Source organism: Calypte anna, chromosome 5A, assembly GCF_003957555.1.
Source record: "Calypte anna isolate BGI_N300 chromosome 5A, bCalAnn1_v1.p, whole genome shotgun sequence".
NCBI lineage: Eukaryota > Metazoa > Chordata > Aves > Apodiformes > Trochilidae > Calypte > Calypte anna.
In genome coordinates, this window is record NC_044251.1 from 6,477,897 (window position 1) to 6,494,862 (window position 16,966).

At 47.6% G+C, this 16,966-nt stretch overlaps 2 protein-coding genes across 3 annotated transcripts; both read left to right on the plus strand.

Annotated features, from left to right (window-relative positions):
- The first annotated feature begins 85 nt into the window (after positions 1-85).
- RAPSN (receptor associated protein of the synapse) lies at positions 86-8,983 on the plus strand. 2 transcript variants are annotated; one of them, XM_008498249.2, is made up of 9 exons: positions 86-575; positions 3,070-3,408; positions 4,604-4,762; positions 5,052-5,150; positions 5,246-5,368; positions 6,831-6,884; positions 7,363-7,562; positions 8,230-8,871; positions 8,955-8,983. In XM_008498249.2, the coding sequence occupies exons 1-8, from the start codon at positions 360-362 to the stop codon at positions 8,300-8,302; spliced, it is 1,263 nt and encodes a 420-aa protein (XP_008496471.1). In that variant the 5' UTR covers positions 86-359; the 3' UTR covers positions 8,303-8,871; positions 8,955-8,983. The 2 variants fall into 2 exon arrangements, with proteins under 2 accessions (XP_008496471.1, XP_030307612.1); XM_030451752.1 differs by lacking the exon at positions 6,831-6,884 and having other exon boundaries at positions 267-575.
- PSMC3 (proteasome 26S subunit, ATPase 3) lies at positions 8,634-16,310 on the plus strand. Its single transcript, XM_030451751.1, has 12 exons — positions 8,634-8,871; positions 8,955-9,035; positions 12,621-12,746; positions 13,460-13,564; positions 13,656-13,718; positions 14,100-14,237; positions 14,349-14,492; positions 14,698-14,846; positions 15,328-15,424; positions 15,541-15,686; positions 15,854-15,935; positions 16,083-16,310. Exons 1-12 carry the CDS (start codon positions 8,845-8,847, stop codon positions 16,191-16,193), a joined length of 1,269 nt encoding a protein of 422 aa, XP_030307611.1. The 5' UTR covers positions 8,634-8,844; the 3' UTR covers positions 16,194-16,310.
- Positions 16,311-16,966: the final 656 nt, after the last annotated feature.

Genomic DNA, 16,966 nt, shown 5'->3' on the forward strand with positions numbered 1-16,966 from the left:
CCACGTGAGCTGAACTGGCAGGAGCAGCTGCAGCCAATGCAGGGCAGAGCAGGGCTGGCTGCTGGGGTTGAGTTTCACTCCTCTCACTTGAGATTTTTCTTTCTCTCCCCGTTGTGCTTTTCCTCTTTGTTTATGGGCTTGGGCAGGGGAAGGCACTGAGGGAGTCCTAGCGAGCAAGACATTTGTAAATGGATTTGGGATTCTGCCTTCAGTGCTGAGCAACCACTTCTTGCCATTGCCTGCCCCAGCTCCAGCCCTTTCCTGACTCCAGGAGCACACACCCCGCCCTCCTCCATCAGGACATTCCAAGTGTGTTCTCTTCTATGCACTTCCTTTTTGCAGTCCTTAGAGGTTAGTGTATGAGGCTTTTTAATGCATGGGAGATGGGTCAGGATCAGACAAAACAACAGATAGAGAAAGGACTCCATCTTTACCAGTCTAATCAGACTGAAAAGGCCCTGCAAGTCTGGATGAGGGTTTTGGAGAAGTCTGCGGATCCTGCTGGCAGGTTTCGGGTTTTGGGTTGCCTCATCACTGCTCATGCAGAGATGGGCAGATACAAAGATATGCTGAAGGTAAGACAAACTGGAGATGAATGCATGCCATTGTGTCACCCCCCATCCCCTGCAGAAGGCTGGCTGGAGAGCAGAATGTGAGCTGGGGGTTTGGTTTGGTATCCAGCAGAACATACCAGCTGCTGAGTGCAGACTGGGAGCTGCTGTCACCACTGTGGTGATCAGTAGCTCCAGACCACCAGACACACAGGGTGCTGCAATTGAGTGGGTCTGATCCCTCAGGATTCCCAGGTTATTGAAGTTCTCCAGTCAATCACGGAGACCTTTCATGCTTTATTCCCCACAAATGGGCACACCGTGTTACTGGGCTTCAGAAAAAGATATGAAAACAGGGCCTCTGCTCCACTTAAAGTTGGTTATAGTGTGTATGGCAGTGCAAAAAAGAGATCTCCGAGTGGATTCTATACTATGAGCACCAGTCTTGTGCACACACGTCTGTTACCTTGTTGTTTGATATCTCCTATAGATCTTATGGGGTTTTTTATCACAATTTTTCACAAGGGACCTGATGTGGAGGGGAAAGGATGCTTTTTCAGCAGGGGGATTGAGAGACTTTTCAGGAGGGGTCTGACCATTGATGTCAGGGAGGGTCTCCCAGTATTCAGGATGGCATAGAAGAAGGATATGGGGTTTGGTGGAAGAGTGGTAAAAAGAAGTGTAAGTTACATTTCAAGAGAATAAGAAGCTAAAGTTACCTTCCAAGAGAATAAGGATAAATGTGTTTAAGTAAACAAAAAGAAGCTTGTCTGGATCTGAGAAGTAACAGGATGTGTACAGAGAGCAGTGGGCAGTGTTTGGGAAGGTGACTCAGGAATCTGGATGACAAGGCAAGAGGATGTTGTAACAGTCCTTAAGAAACTGCCCCAGCTTGAAATAGCCTCTTGCTACAGGGCCCTGATATTCTTGTCCTGATGCTTTTGGTTGCCTCTTACTGGACTGGTGATCATTCAGCATTTAGCACCAAATGTGAAGGGGGGGACGTGCCCACGTCTCATTGAAAAAAATTTTGGTAGCTCTGTTTAGAATGGGGAGGGGGCAGGGACCACATCTTGCTGGTAAACCCATCCACACGAAGTCCTACCTTACAAATAAACACTGAGAACAAAGAAGAAGAGAGGGGTATTCATACACTTGGAAGACTTTTGAAGAAACCAAATTCTGATCAGTGATGTGGAATTAGGTGGTGGCTGAAACAACAGACTAACAGGGAGGAGAGAAGCAGCAAAAGATGTGACTGCCTGAAAGAAATACTGAAGGCTTCATGTAAACCAGGAAACAGGCAAAGAAGCAGGCTTGATATGCCTGAACCTTTAATTTTTTACCTGAGAAGAGAACAAAGTGGGATCAGAGAAAGTGATTTTTAGTTCTTGCCAGTTTTAGAAAGGCCTCAGTCAAACTGAAGATTTTATATCATGAGTGATCAAAGATGGAGGAAGGAGAATTTTAGCAACAAATTATTGAGAGAGGAAATTACAGGAGTGATTTAAGAAGGGTTATGATGCTTAACCTCTTTTGGAGAGAAAAATTACTTCACATCAAGGAATGAGGCTGTGGCAATCAGGAATTAATGAAGAACTTGTACAAAGGTAAGGGAATATGGGGAAGCATGAAATAATGCACATTAGTGGGTCCAAATAGCAGCTTTCCTGAAGTGCTAAGGGAACTGAGAAAATATGTGCCCAGACATATAGGTAGCCCATTTATGGGTTTTTATGTTAGGGTTTTTTTATTCTGTGGAGAATGTAAGATGTTCTTGTAGTTTATGTTATTAGGTATTGCCATTTTATGAAATGGAAGAAATTGGTGCCCTTGGGAATTGCTATCCACAAACTGAACTGCTAAGCTGTACTGTAAACACATTCTGGGAAAATGGCTAAATATTTATTTATAATTGCAAAATACAGAAGAGTCCCTGCTCATAAGAGTTTGCAGTGTAAGAGAAAAAGATTTCATATCCAGAGAGCTGTATGCAACGAGTCCTGAAGGTTATTGAACAAAAACACTGCAATTTGTTAGTATAAAATCAATGAAAGAAGTAGTTGCTTACTTTGTTTTATTAGTAGAGTACTTTAATAGCCTAAGAATTCCTAAGGGGAATTTAGCCTAAGGGAAAGTGGAGTGAATTAAACTGGGTGAAAGAAAACTCAGCTGCTCTCTGTCAGATGTTTCCTGCTTCACCTGCCTCTCTTCAGGGACACCTAACAGCTTTCTTCCCCACTTACTGCCAGCCTGGTCCATCTTCCTTGCCCCAGCCTGGTCCATCTTCCTTGCCCCAGAAGCTGTGTGGAGAGAGGGAGAGGTTTCTTCAGACTCTTCATAGGCTTTTTAGACCACTGGATAACTGCACAGTGTGTACAGTGCTCCTCAGTCCCTGCAGCTGCACTTCTCTGCCCTGCTCAGAGATGAGCCACTTCTGCAGCACAGGGTGCTCCTCTGCAGGTGTTTATCTTTAAATACACAACACCTTTATGAACACTGTCTTTTCTACTTCAAGTTTGCAGTGGTACAGATTGACACAGCACGGGAGCTGGAGGACCCCGATTACCTTACAGAGAGCTACCTGAACCTGGCTCGCAGCAACGAGAAGCTTTGTGAATTCCAGAAAACAATCTCTTACTGTAAAACCTGCCTGAACATGCAGGGCACCACGGTGAGCCTGCAGCTGAATGGCCAGGTCAGCCTCAGCATGGGCAATGCCTTCCTGGGCCTCAGCATTTTCCAGAAGGCTCTGGAGTGCTTTGAGAAAGCTTTACGCTATGCGCACAACAACGACGACAAGATGCTGGAGTGCCGGGTCTGCTGCAGCCTGGGGAACTTCTATGCCCAGATAAAGGTGTGGTGACCCGAGGGAGAGAGGGGTGGTTGTCTCCTTATGGGTTCAGGAAAGTATCTGAAACAGGGTGAGACTTCCAGGTTGTCTCTTTGCTGCGGAAAGCGAAGCACTGCGAGAGTGTGGTCAGATAAAAATGTAGAACCTTGGAGGCTTCTCATTCACAGCAAGGATGGGAGGGTGAGGGTAGCACAGCAAAATCAGCTGTGAATGTGCCTGTGTGTTGAAAAGATCAAACTTGGCTTGAGAGAAGAGGAGGGACTGTCAGCACACAGGACTGGCAGCCAGAACTCAGGGATTCTCTATTTCTACCACTGCACACAGCTGTTTGTATGACCAAAACCAGGCAGGAACAAAGTTTTCCCTCACAAAGTCTTGATTTTTATCACTAATTGAAGAATTACCAACTGAAGTTTTAAGTTCCCTCATAATAATAATAATAATAATAATAAAATAGAACATTTTAGTCAATACTTCTAAGGTATGGAATAAGAAGGGAGAAAGGAAATTTAAAAAACTTGTTGTTTCCTTTGTGCATCTTGGAGTGTTTGAAAATATGAGAACTTTTCAGCAATCTCAGCTGACTTGCAGATTGTTGTGGACATGTAGATAACAGTTTTACATACTTGTTGTAAAGTAAGGCTTACTTGTAAAGTGCTTTCAATTCAGAATCATGCTTAAAAATGAAAATACACTGTATTATGGCTTATTGTGGATTTGGCAAGGACACGAGGTTTTTTTGTTCCTGTTTCCTGCAATGGCAGATAACCAGCCTCTTAGAGATTCTGACTCACTGTGTGGAGAACATGAGAGCTCTGTGTAGATGTTGAAAGCAGAAAGGATTTAAGAGCAGAGGAAGTTTTCAGCATTTAGTTACAGAGGAGGGTAAACGGTTCCTGCAGAGTAAAGCTGATGGCATACAAGAAGACATTAATTTGCTGTATCACCACCCCAGTGTTCTGAAACCAGAGAGTAACATGAATTCAGAACATTGCAGTTCTGCCTTCCCCACTTGGATACCCAGTGAAAGCATCCAGTGAAACAGGGATGTGAAAAAGGAGCAGCAGGGCTTGAAAGGTGTACAGACCCCATCCAGCTGTTGCAGCGTTAGTAAATAACAAAGGGCTGGGGTTTCTTGCTTGCTTGCTTGGGTTCATTTTGGCTGTAACTGTTCTCTGTCTCTTTGCCTGCCATGCAGGACTACGAGAAAGCCTTGTTCTTCCCCTGTAAAGCAGCTGAGCTGGTGAATGACTATGGGAAGGGCTGGAGCCTGAAGTACCGTGCCATGAGCCAGTACCACATGGCAGTGGCTTATCGGAAGCTGGGGCGCCTGGCAGATGCCATGGACTGCTGTGAGGTAGGGGCTGCAGGCAGGAGCAGAGCTGGGGAGGTCCCTGCAAGGAAATTTTGCCTTCAAAACTGAAAGAGATGACAGCATTCACACTGGGCTCTGGATCTTCCTGCTGCCTCCCAGCCTTAGAGCTGTGGCATCTAAAAAAGTTCGTACCCGTGTTGGGAACACTCAGAAAGCCAGTGCTGTTTCTTCAGACATGGCCCTTCAGTGGCAGCCCTGCTGTTTTGGAAAAACAGGAACAAGCTTTTTGTTTTGTTTTGTCTTTACTGACCCAAAGGCAATTTTCTTTCAGGAGTCCATGAAGATTGCCCTGCAGCACGGTGACCGCCCCCTGCAAGCGCTGTGCCTGCTGTGCTTTGCTGACATCCACCGCAGCCGCAAGGACGTGCAGGTATGGCCCTTGCTTGCCAGGAAGGACAGGGGTAGCAACAGAATGTGAAAAGCAGGCCCACAGCAAAACATTTGGTTTCCTTCCTGCTCCTGCAGACAGCCTTTCCCCGGTATGATTCTTCCATGAGCATCATGACAGAGATTGGGAACCGCTTGGGCCTGATCCAGGTGCTACTGGGGGTGACTAAGTGCTGGATGAGCAAGAAGGAGCTGGATAAGGTCAGTTACAAACTTGTTTCTGCAGAAGTTTGTTAAACAAGGTCAGAGCATGCAGTCTTCTTCTGAACTGTCTGACCATCAAAGTGCAGTAGAGTCACAAAATCAGCAGAGTTGAAGGGACCTCTAGAGATCACCCAGTCCAGTAAAGCAGAACTGCTTTACTAACCCTAACCCCAGAGCACATCACACAGGACAGCATCCAGGTGGGTTTGAAGGAGCTCCACACCCTCCCTGGGCAGCCTGTGCCAGTGCCTCGTCAATCTCATGGCAAAAAAAAGTTTTTTCTTGTGTCTAAAAGGAACTTGCCATGTTCCAGCTTATGCCCATTGCCCCTGGGAACTATGGAGTCTGCTCCATCTTCCTTGGACCCACCCTGTAGATATCTGTATAGACTGGTACCTTGTGGTTCTGCCAGCAGGGGCTGTGGTTTGTACAGTTGTATGTCTATGAATGGTCCTTCTCAGCCAGGAATTTGTCACTAACCCTATGAACATCAGACTTGGCAACTTACAGATCCTGTTGACTTCAAACATTGAGAAAACAGCAGTGAAGGAAGGAAGGGAACTTCCTGCTGCTGCCCTTGCAGGCAATCACCTTGTGCACTGACATATGTCCTGCTGCCCACATTTTAGTGATGTGACCAGCCTCACTGTTGTGATGGTGATGATGGTTACCCAGCTCTACAGCTCCACCATGTGCTTTGCCTACCAACATGGCAGCCAAATCCTAGAGAAACGTTGGAAGTATATAAACTGCAACGTGAAACAGGGAGATGAGGGCAGAAAATCACTGGGGAATAAAATGGTCGGTACAGTGCAAGGGTGTGATGAAAATTTTGAAATGTGTGTGTGTTAAAACCCAGACTACACTAGAGGGAGCAGACTGCAGGGCAGGAAAATTGCTGTGCTGCAGAATGAGATGCTTAAAGGTTATCCTTGAACCTGGAATGCCTGCACCATGCCATGCAGGGATGCTGTTTGGGGTGTAGATACAATGAAGATTCACTCTCATCACTCGTATGACATACAAAGATTTTTAGCTCAAAGCATCCCAGACATTAGGAAATCAAGTACATGTCAAAAAAATACAAGTTCAGGGTGCTGTCAGCATCCGAGTTGCTACCCAGTTGGGTGATCTACACCTTGCAATCTCTGCAAGTAAACACTGTGTTTGCAATGCAAGAAGAAACTGTCAACTTAAAAACTTTGTTCAGTGTAATCTCTTCCCAGATTCATATCTGATACTCAGAAGAATGGTTCAGGACACAGCAGGTAGGCCTCATATTCAGAACACTCATCAAACCCCTATACCACAAGCTCCCCTCAACTGCAGCTTCCCAGCAATTACTGACCCTGCAGAGTAGGATGGAAATACTTTCAATAATTCCCATAGGGTATGCATACAAGTCTTTTTTTTTGATAGATCAGACTGGGAACTGATGATGCATGCTCTCTGTTCATAGGCTCTGGAAAGCATTGAAAAGGCACAGGAGCTGGCAGAGGGAGTAGGGAACAAGGTAGGATCCAACAGCTTCTCTTCAGCACTGTCTGTAGTCTTCTGTCAGGCAACATAAGATGCCAAGCATTAAAGTATCCATGTAGGTTATTTCTTATTAATGTGTCCATATAAAGCAGCTGATGCTTGGTACTTGCTTTGTTGTCAAGTTCTGGGCAGCTGCACCTATGATCATCAGTATGCAAGTCTGAAAAGTGAGGGCAGGAGGAGTCATGGAGGCATAAACAAAGGGGAATGGGAAGCAGTGAAAATGGGGTATGAAGCAAATGGAGGGGTACAGTAGAAGGGGTCTCCTTGAAAAATATTTTCCTGCCCTGAGCAGCAGCAGCTTGAACTATGTGCTGGCTGTACTTATGTTTCTTCAGCGGGCTGATGGGGCTGTAGCAGTTTCCACTCCTTTCCTGGTCTGTCTTCACCTTGTTCACTTTTCTGCCCTTCGTGGCATTGCTCACTTTGTGTTTCTGCCCTTGGATGTGCAGCTGGGTCTGCTGAAGCTCCACTGCCTGTGTGAGAGGATCTATCGCACCAAGGGGCAGCAGCGAGAACTGCGCGACCATGTGGTGAAGTTCCATGAGTGCGTGGAGGAGATGGAGCTGTACTGCGGCATGTGTGGGGAGTCCATCGGGGAGAAGAACAACCAGCTCCAGGCCCTGCCTTGCTCACACTTCTTCCACTTCAAGTAATGAGCTGGAAGTGCTAAAAATCCTTGTCATGGCATCAGTCATAGGAGAGCTGTCCCTGCCCAGAGCAGGACAGTCCTGTGCATGGTCCTCACCTCTGCCCTGCATGATCCCAATGCAGTTTTGTGAATCCCATGGCCTTGAAGGGTGAGATTTAGTGGATATTTAGATAATATCCACCCCACTCCCACTTCTGTCCTCTAAAGGATTGTTCACCGATGTCCTCACCATGTAGGTGCTTGGCCCAATTCAGATTCTCATCTCACTCCTTCTGGAGAATGTTCTTTACCCTTTGGATTTTTATCCCCCTGAATTCTTTCACTTCCCCTCTTGCCAAGAGGTGAAAGTGTTGTCTGGTTTTGTGTTACTGCCATAAATTCACGGAGTCAGCTCTACCATCATTTTATTGTTAGATGAATCACAAGTGTAACACTTAGTTCTTGAAAACTAACGATTTAAAACCACAGCCTCGCAGTGACACCAGAATTAGGATAAACTACTCTCAGGGCAGGGTGCCCATCCAGCTCTGGATTTACCTCCAGCAGCGTTTGCTTTGCCGAGGAAGGCGCTGGAAGGGGGGATGGGAAGAGGCCAAACCTTCGTCCCTGAGGGGAGCGATCCCGTTGCTGGGTCAGCCCCCCCACAACCACCCTCCTCCCTTCGCAGGTGCCTCCAGACCAACGGGACCCGGGGCTGCCCCAACTGCCGCCGCTTGTCGGTGAAGCCCGGATACGTCTGACCCACCCGGGGCCGGGACCGCGGGACCCCCGCGCCTCACGGAGCCTCTCCCCGCCCTCCTCCTCCCCTCAGGCTGTGCCTGCCGGCTGCGGGGCTGCGGCGGGGGCGGCCTCGGTCTCCCCTCCGCTTTGGCCGGCTCAGGCCCGGCCCTGCTCTGCTGCCTTTCCCTCTCGTTTCTCTGTACGGGAACTGACGGTAATAAAAGCGCTTCACCCCCCTCAGCCCCGCTCCTGCCGTCCCGTCCCGCCCCAACATGGCGCCGCCGCCATCACTCAGCAGATTCGGGCGCCGCCACGTGACCTGCACGGCCGTTCCCCCTCACGGCCCGAAGCGGCAGATTCGGCAGAACCCCCGGGGCCGCTCTCTGGGGCTGGGAGGGCTGAGGAAATAAAAGGGACCACCCTGACTCCCGCTCCGCTGCCTCTCTCCCACATCGCTGCCTCCTTCCTGCCTCTCTGCCTCCACCCCGCCTTGTTTGGCGGGGCGAGGAGCGCCGAATCTGCCGGCAGGTGCCTCCCGCGCGGTACGGGGTCTGGTTGCAAAATGGCGTCGGTGTGGGACGAGTCTGAGGTGAGGGCCGGGGCCGGGGGTTGCGGGGCCGGGAAGATGCCCGGGCCGGGCCGGGGGTGACGCAGCCGTTGTGTTCCCCGCAGGATGGAGTCGGCGAGGAGGTGTTGAAGATGTCCACGGAGGAGATCGTGCAGCGTACGCGCCTCCTCGACAGTGAGATCAAGGTAGCGGCCGAGGGCCGGGGCTCTGGGACCGGGGCCGTTTGTGTGCGGTGGGGCCGCCCTCGGGAGCCCGGTGCTTCTCGGGTTTAGCACTGCCGTGGCGGCAGGGAAAAATAAGATGCAGTTAACTAGATCGAGAAGGGTTGGTTGAGGAATAGTAAGCCTTGAAAATAGAGAAGAAATGTTAGAAGGAAGGAGCTGAGGGGATGGTTGTTCTGCAGAGCCTTTGATGTTCTAGACGAAGGTACACCAGGCCCTTGCAGCTCTTGCAGAAGTGAGTTTCACGGCCTGGGTGAGGTAATTCGGGTTGGAAGAGACTTTTAAGACTCGAGTGCAGCTCTGGGCCTCCTGTGCTACTACTTGGCTGTCACCAGAAGGATAAAGATTTGCTTTATTGACCCCATAGATGTCTCTTGTTGCAATCACAGAACCACAGAATAGTCAGGGGTTGGAAGGGACCTCTGAGGATCATCCAGTCCAACCCCCTGGGGCTGTTTGGAGAGGAATCCATCCATGGGGGTCCTGAATGTCTCCAGGGATGGAGACTCCACAACCTCCCTGGGCAATCGATGTTGTGTTACCCTCAGAGTAAAGAATTATTTTCTCATGTTTAATTTATATCTTGGGTGTTACAGTTTGTGTCCATTACCTCTTGTTCTGTCACTGGACACCACAGAGAAGAGTCAGGACCCATCCTCCTGACACCCATCCTTCAGATATTTATAAACACTGATAAGATCAATAAGTATTTGTTGGTTGTCTGCCCAACGTGCTCTGCTGTGAAGGGTCTGGTTCTGTCTTCTCCAGCTGAACAAGCCCAGCTCCCTGAGATGCTTTTCAGAGGGCCTCCTGCCCAGCTTGGTGTCCCAGTGCTGAACCCAGTGCACTTCATCAATGTCTGTGTTGTGTGAGGGCTCCAAAACTGGAGCTGTAGATAGGATCTAACAAGTGCTGAGTAGGAGGATAATAATCACTTTCCTCCATCTGCTGGCTGCACTCCTGTTTGCTTTTGCCACCCTGCCTGTCCTGGCACGTTGCTGATTCAGTGTTGTCCACGGCAACCCCCAGGTCCCTTTCTGCAGAGCTGCTCCTCAGCCAGAGGCACTGCAAGGTGTGCTTCATTCCCAGGTGTGCCCTTGAATCCTGTCATCTCTCTGTGTGTCTCTTGCTCCAGTCTCTCAGGGTCCTTCTGAGTGGGAGCCCTGTCCTTGAGCACAGATTTTCTTTTGGTTATTTCAAACCCTAAGTTACTGGTCATAAATGGAAAAAGAGAGTGGTACCTCATAGGTATGAAGATAACTTTGTTCTTGTGAGGGCAGTCAGACAGTGGAATGGGTTGTTCTAGAGAGATTGTGTAGTCTGTCTTTGGAAGTTTTCAGGAATCAGTCAGGTAAAGCCCTGGGAAGCTCCAAAGCTCCTCTGCTTGCAGCAGGAGGTTGATCTAGAGACCCCTTGAGGGTTTTTCTCCACCCGAGTTTTCCCAGGAGTCCAAACTCCATTGTTTTCCCAGGGACTTCTCTGTCTGTGGGATACAAGCACTGGATATGATTCCCATGTTCAGTGTTTGGTTTTTAAGGGAAACAAAAAGTATTTTTCCATTACAGAAATCATTGATATATTTGTTTCTGTCTTCGTCTGTGTGGTCCTGTCAAACGTAACAGCTGTATAAAAATGGCACCTGTGTTTCTCTGTGTTCCACCTCTACCTGTGCACAGGTAGCTCAGCTCTTTGGGAAGCTGCTGCTGGTCTGCTCTCAGTGGTCACAAGCCCTGGTTCTGTTGTTCCCTGTTCGTGCTCTCACTTTACTTTGATTTTGTGCTGTGACACTTTCAGTTTAGGGGTTTTCTGGCTGTTTTTTTCTGTGCTGTTGCCTGTCATTGCCTCGGTGTTCCAGCGTGCCATTCATCCTTACACCCAGCAGCCCTCACCTGCAAACAGGGTGTGCATGAGTGTGCACACAGAGCTGTGTCTGCCTGGTTTCCTGTCTTATCTCTCAAAATACAAACCACACAGGTGCCTTATCTGGGGCATGTGGCAGCCCTGGGATGCTCTGCTCAGGCTGAGGTGAGCACCAACATTGCTGTTACCATCCCAGCTCTTGTCTGGTGTTCTGATTGCAAGGAAAAATCAGTCACTGCTCACAGACATCACAGGAGTTTACAGAAATAACAGGAGTCAGGATTTAAGTGAACTACAAAGATTTATTTCAGGGAAAGGAGACAATAAAAAGTTTGTAAGGGGAAAGATTTTACATAAATTAGTCACTCGGGGGAGAGAGTTGTAGGAAAGGGAAAGGAAAGGAAAAGAAATACGAAAGGAAAGGAAAAGGAATGAAAAGGAAAGGAAAATGAAAGGAAAAGGAATGAAAAGGAGAAGGAATAGGAAAGGAAAGAGAAAGGGAAAGGGAAGGGAAAGGAAGAGGAAAGGGAAGGGAAAGGAAGAGGAAAGGGAAGGGAAAGGAAGAGGAAAGGGAAGGGAAAGGAAGAGGAAAGGGAAGGGAAAGGAACAGAAAGTGAAGGGAAGGGAAAGGAATAGGAAAGGGAAGGGAAAGGAATAGGAAAGGGAAGGGAAAGGAACAGAAAGTGAAGGGAAGGGAAAGGAAAGGAAAGGAAAAGGAAGGAAAACGAAAAGGAAAGAAAAGGAAGGAAAAGGAAAGAAAAGAAAAAGGAAGGAAAAGAAAGGAAAAGAAATTAAAAGGGAAAGGAAAGGAAAAGGAAAAGGGAGAGGAGGAAAGGAAAAGAAAGGAAAGGAAAAGGAAAAGAAGGGAAAGGAAAGGAAAAGGAAAAGGGAGAGGAGGAAAGGAAAAGGAAAAGAAGGGAAAGGAAAGGAAAAGGAAAAGGAAGCAATTAATTTTCATCGCCTTCCCTTGGCCCTGCTCCCTGTTGTGGTGTGTGTGTGTGTAGGGCCCCCCCTTCCTGCTTGGCTGCTGTTTTCTGGGGTTTTTTCTCTGCTGTTGCTGTCCTGCAGCAAAAGTGGCAAGAGAAGGGGCAGAGGCAGAGAGAGCCAGGGCCTTCTCCTTTTCTCTTTGAGTTTTTATACAGCAGAAAGGGTTCTGTCCTTTCATAAATCACTGGCACACGCTGGCAAAGATTTGCCATCCCAAGAATGTCTCTGTAAATTATTGTAATCCTACAGCCCTTGTGAAATTTAATATCTTTGTCTTGACAGTGTGCCAGGAGACCTTCTGATCAGCATTCTTATCTTTAGGTGCCTCTCAGGCATGACACAAAACAGAAGCTAGCTAGAAGTTTGGGGTAAAAATCTACTAATCGAGAATATGTTTGATATATTTTTAAAAGAGTAGAAAAAATACTGATTCAAGAGACATATTTTATTTTTTCTAAGTGTTTACGTCAACTGGGAAGATATTACTTATGGCTGTTGGTTAGCTGGAGACCACCATCAACTGAACTAACCAATTTTGGCTACTTTGTTGGCTTTTAAAATGTTATTATATTTTAAAATTTATTTTATTATTACGTTTTCCTGTATACCCACTGTTCCCTCAGACTTGGGTCTTCAGATAATGTATGAATTCAGTCTTGCCTGGTGTTGTTCCTATCTCTTTCTTCTGTGCCCTGATTCCAGATCATGAAGAGTGAAGTACTGAGAGTGACCCATGAGCTTCAGGCCATGAAAGACAAGATCAAAGAGAACAGTGAGAAGATCAAAGTGAATAAAACACTGCCATACCTTGTCTCCAACGTTATTGAGGTGTGTGCTCTTCTCCAACAACAGGAGCACAACAGGGATGAGATGAGAGGAAAGCTCATCAGTAATTTGAGCTGTGCTGTGTTCTCAAACTACTGATGCTCCCAGAGCTGAGACCTTCAGGTTTTCCTGCTGGCTGTGTTTGTGGCTTGGCAGTGCACACATCACTTGCCCCCTTCTTGTCCGGGTGGATCTGCAGGTGGTGGCTGCTGTTCATCGGGGGGGGATGCAGCCTCACTTCATGTGGACTTGGGGGTGTGAAGTTTGGTACCTGCTTTCTACATCCTGTGACACAGTGACAGCAAACTGGTGGCTTTTTCACAACACCACATTCTTTCTGTAATTCAGTAGATTGACTGATACACAAAAAAATGCAGGTAGTGTACTGGTTTTTTTTGAAAGGGGGCTGATTTTGAAATGAAATTAATTTAAGGCTTAATGAGAGCTGCTGTAACGGGAGCAGAAATTGGTGCAATTAAGGCACTGCTTTGTTCTGAACTTGATAGAGACTTCCTGTGGCTCGTGTGTGCTGCTGCATGAGGAAAGGAAGAAGCTGATTTGTACAGGAGGGCTTTAATGCTTTCAGAATTCTACTGCTGGTGGATGATGAGAAGTTTTATTTCCCCTACTGCATGTAACTGGGCAGTGTTGATCCCACTGGGCTCTTCCTGGTAGCCTGGTTACATTGTGAGGAAACCTCCACCTCTGGCTTTCAGCTGCTGGATGTTGACCCCAATGACCAGGAGGAGGATGGAGCAAACATTGACTTGGATTCCCAGAGAAAGGGCAAGTGTGCTGTGATCAAGACCTCTACACGCCAGGTAAGGCCCACCTGGGTGAGAGGAGTGCTGGAAAGGAGCTTCTCCTCTCACCACTGAGCTGGGTTTGCTCACTTTGGTCTCTTTCCTACAGACATATTTCCTGCCTGTTATTGGCTTGGTGGATGCTGAGAAGTTGAAGCCTGGAGACCTAGTGGTGAGTGGTGCTGGCCAGAAAATTGCTCATGGAGACAAAGCTCTCCAGGCTTCTCCAAGACCATTTCTGCACTAAAGTTTTAATTAAAAGATATTATGAGTTCCATCATATTTATAGTAAAGTTGTTTGGGGAGTAGGGGGTGATTTTTTAAATTATTTTTTAAAAATATTTTTTATTAAAAACCAATCTTTTGTATCATAAGTAAACATTTTTTAAAATGTGCCCTAACCCAGGTTAGGGTTGTGGTACTGTCCACTGTGCTGTGGTGGTTTGAGGAGCCATTTCCAAAGCTGGTGATTCCTGCATCCTTGAGGTCTGTGTCAGCTTTGATTGTGTGTTTATTAATGGGAATGTTGAAAGCAAAGGACTCGTGTTTACAGGGGGTGAACAAAGACTCTTATTTGATCCTGGAGACTCTGCCTACTGAGTACGATTCCCGGGTGAAAGCCATGGAGGTGGATGAGAGACCCACAGAGCAGTACAGTGACATCGGGGGACTGGATAAACAAATCCAAGAGGTGATACTTTGTGTTTAGTTTCTGGTGGGACTGAGGACAACAATCTTTAAACTTCAACTCAGAGCACTGGAGTAGAATGAGTTTGTGTATTAATATTTTCTTTTGCTGTAGCTGGTGGAGGCCATCGTCCTGCCAATGAATCATAAAGAGAAATTTGAAAACTTGGGCATACAGCCTCCCAAAGGAGTCCTTATGTATGGGCCTCCAGGAACAGGGAAGACCCTTTTAGCTCGAGCATGTGCTGCCCAGACCAAGGTAAAAGGAACCTTTGGAAGTGTGAGCTGTTGTAGAATGGTACCTGAAAAAAAGTAAGAGCACCTCTACGGGGAGCGGGGTTGTGTATACAAACTGGTGCTACAGAGGCTGGTGCTTGTGTGCTTATGTGAATAAAGGTCACCTTGTAGTACTCAGAATTGACCCTGTTGAGAAATGAGGCCCAGGATTCTCTCTCACTTCCCAGGCTACATTCCTGAAGCTGGCAGGCCCACAGCTGGTGCAGATGTTCATCGGCGATGGCGCTAAGCTGGTGCGTGATGCTTTTGCTCTGGCCAAGGAAAAAGCTCCTTCCATCATCTTCATTGATGAGCTGGATGCCATTGGCACTAAACGGTGAGGAGGTGTTGTAAATCTCTCGGGAGCTGCTGCTTTACAGCCCCCTTTGCCCACCTATGTGAGGGAAGCCAAGCTTAAAGCATGGCCTGCTCAGAAACACAGTGTCAGGCCAGTCACAGACAGCAGTTGGCACAACCCTTCGGTTCCTAAGTGAAGTTCATGAGACTCAAAGTGGTCTCCTGCTGTTCCAAACTGTTTCCTGATACTTACGTCAGACACACAGAGGTGTTTACCCTCATTTACCTGGACAACATTAAGCCCCATTCAGCTCTAAGGATACAATACAACACAACTCAGCTGTTGCTGACAGTTATTCCAGGCACACTCCTTGGGAAGGTCAACTTTCTGTAGTTTCTAGGAGGAACCTAGAAGACCTTGGCCAAGGAACTGCAGTCATTCTGTCTTTTGATGTGACTGACCCCACAAGGGCAGGATGGGCAGGTTGACACTGATAGTTTTACCCGTGTTTGCTCCTCAGGTTTGATAGTGAGAAGGCTGGTGACCGGGAGGTGCAGAGGACCATGCTGGAGCTGCTTAATCAACTTGATGGTTTCCAGCCCAACACGCAAGTCAAGGTTGGTGTCTTGCAGAGTGTTGCTGAGGTGCAGGGGATGGAAACCATGGGAGGAAGCTTGGGGAGAAGAGGTCTGTCCTGCAGGTGCCTCAGAGTGATGACCCTTTTTCTCTTCAGGTGATTGCTGCAACCAATAGGGTCGATATCTTGGACCCAGCGCTGCTCCGCTCTGGACGACTGGACCGCAAGATCGAGTTCCCGATGCCCAATGAGGAGGCCAGAGCCAGGATTATGCAGATCCATTCCCGCAAGATGAACGTTAGGTATGGAACAGATGTGGCCCTCTGGGGCTGTTTGTCCCCCGCCTCAGTGCTGTGTGGAGTGGTAGGCACTCTCAGCTCAGGGTTGGGTTTCCAGGCAGCTCCACACCGTGCTTTCTGTATCTGTACATGTTCTCAGAGTTTTTCTTTTCCCGTCCTGCACACACCAGTCCTGATGTCAACTACGAGGAGCTGGCTCGCTGCACAGATGATTTCAATGGAGCTCAGTGCAAGGCTGTGTGTGTGGAAGCGGTGAGTGTCAGCTTACGGGACTGTACACAGTACACAGGTACTGACAGTACACAGATACTGACAGAAGTGTGATTGCCAGCATGGGGTAATTACTTTGAGCTGCTGTGGTGCTCCTGTGCCCCCTCTAAACACTGTCTCCTTGGGCAGGGGATGATTGCCCTCCGCCGCGGGGCGACCGAGCTCACCCATGAGGACTACATGGAAGGAATCCTGGAGGTTCAAGCAAAGAAAAAAGCCAACCTGCAGTACTATGCCTGAGCTCTGCCCAGTCCAGGTTGTGGCCTTGGCAGAGGACAGGACTAGACTGGACTGTTCCAAACTTTTTGTCTGGAAAAAATAAAGTGTTTGGGTTTTTTTCCTCCCTACTAAAACCAACTCCATGCTGTGTTGGGACTGTTGCCCTTACTCTGTGGGTCTTCCTGTACAAAAGGTGAGAGCCTCCTGTTCACAGTGCTCTTTGGAGCTGTTTCCTGCTGGAACCGAATTAAATCCTGCTCTGCTGCTGCTGGATGAGGACTAACAGGTTCTGTTGTAGAAAGTGTACTTTGAAACTGGTGACCTACAGCTCAGACAGCATTCCTTGTTCCTGTGCATCCAGGTAAGACTGTACAGCTTTGTTAGAGTCTTTGAAACTTCTGAACTAACACTCATTCTGCAAGAAGTGAACACAGTCCCCACGTGAATGCTTAACCTCTGGAAGCAGTGACACCAATGCTGGTATGTGTGTAGTCAGGCTGGTAATTAGAATTCAAGGTTTCATCCAGTCAGCAAGTCTTTCAGTACTTTTAATGCCAGTTGAGAATTACAACTTCCATTTAAAAATTACACTTTTCATAAATACACTGACTTTAGCATTAATTATCTTACATGCCACTGTATTGTATTTTAAATACAATGTAAACATCTCCAAATGCTGGCCATCTTACCTTTACCTGTGCAGTTTTTGGGCTCTTGGGAGAGAAAGGGGCAGGGACATGAGGGAAAAAGAATAGAGGAATGAAAATAAAATGCACCCCAAAGTACTTTGGCTG

Coding starts and splice junctions, on each gene's coding strand:
- RAPSN (XM_008498249.2), top strand. CDS start 360: ATGAGGCTTTTTAATGCATGGGAGATGGGTCAGGATCAGACAAAACAA. Junction 5,369..6,830: donor GCAAGAAGGAGCTGGATAAG/GTCAGTTACAAA, acceptor CTCTGTTCATAG/GCTCTGGAAAGCATTGAAAA. Junction 6,885..7,362: donor CAGAGGGAGTAGGGAACAAG/GTAGGATCCAAC, acceptor TTGGATGTGCAG/CTGGGTCTGCTGAAGCTCCA.
- PSMC3 (XM_030451751.1), top strand. CDS start 8,845: ATGGCGTCGGTGTGGGACGAGTCTGAG. Junction 9,036..12,620: donor TCCTCGACAGTGAGATCAAG/GTAGCGGCCGAG, acceptor CCCTGATTCCAG/ATCATGAAGAGTGAAGTACT. Junction 12,747..13,459: donor TTGTCTCCAACGTTATTGAG/GTGTGTGCTCTT, acceptor TCTGGCTTTCAG/CTGCTGGATGTTGACCCCAA.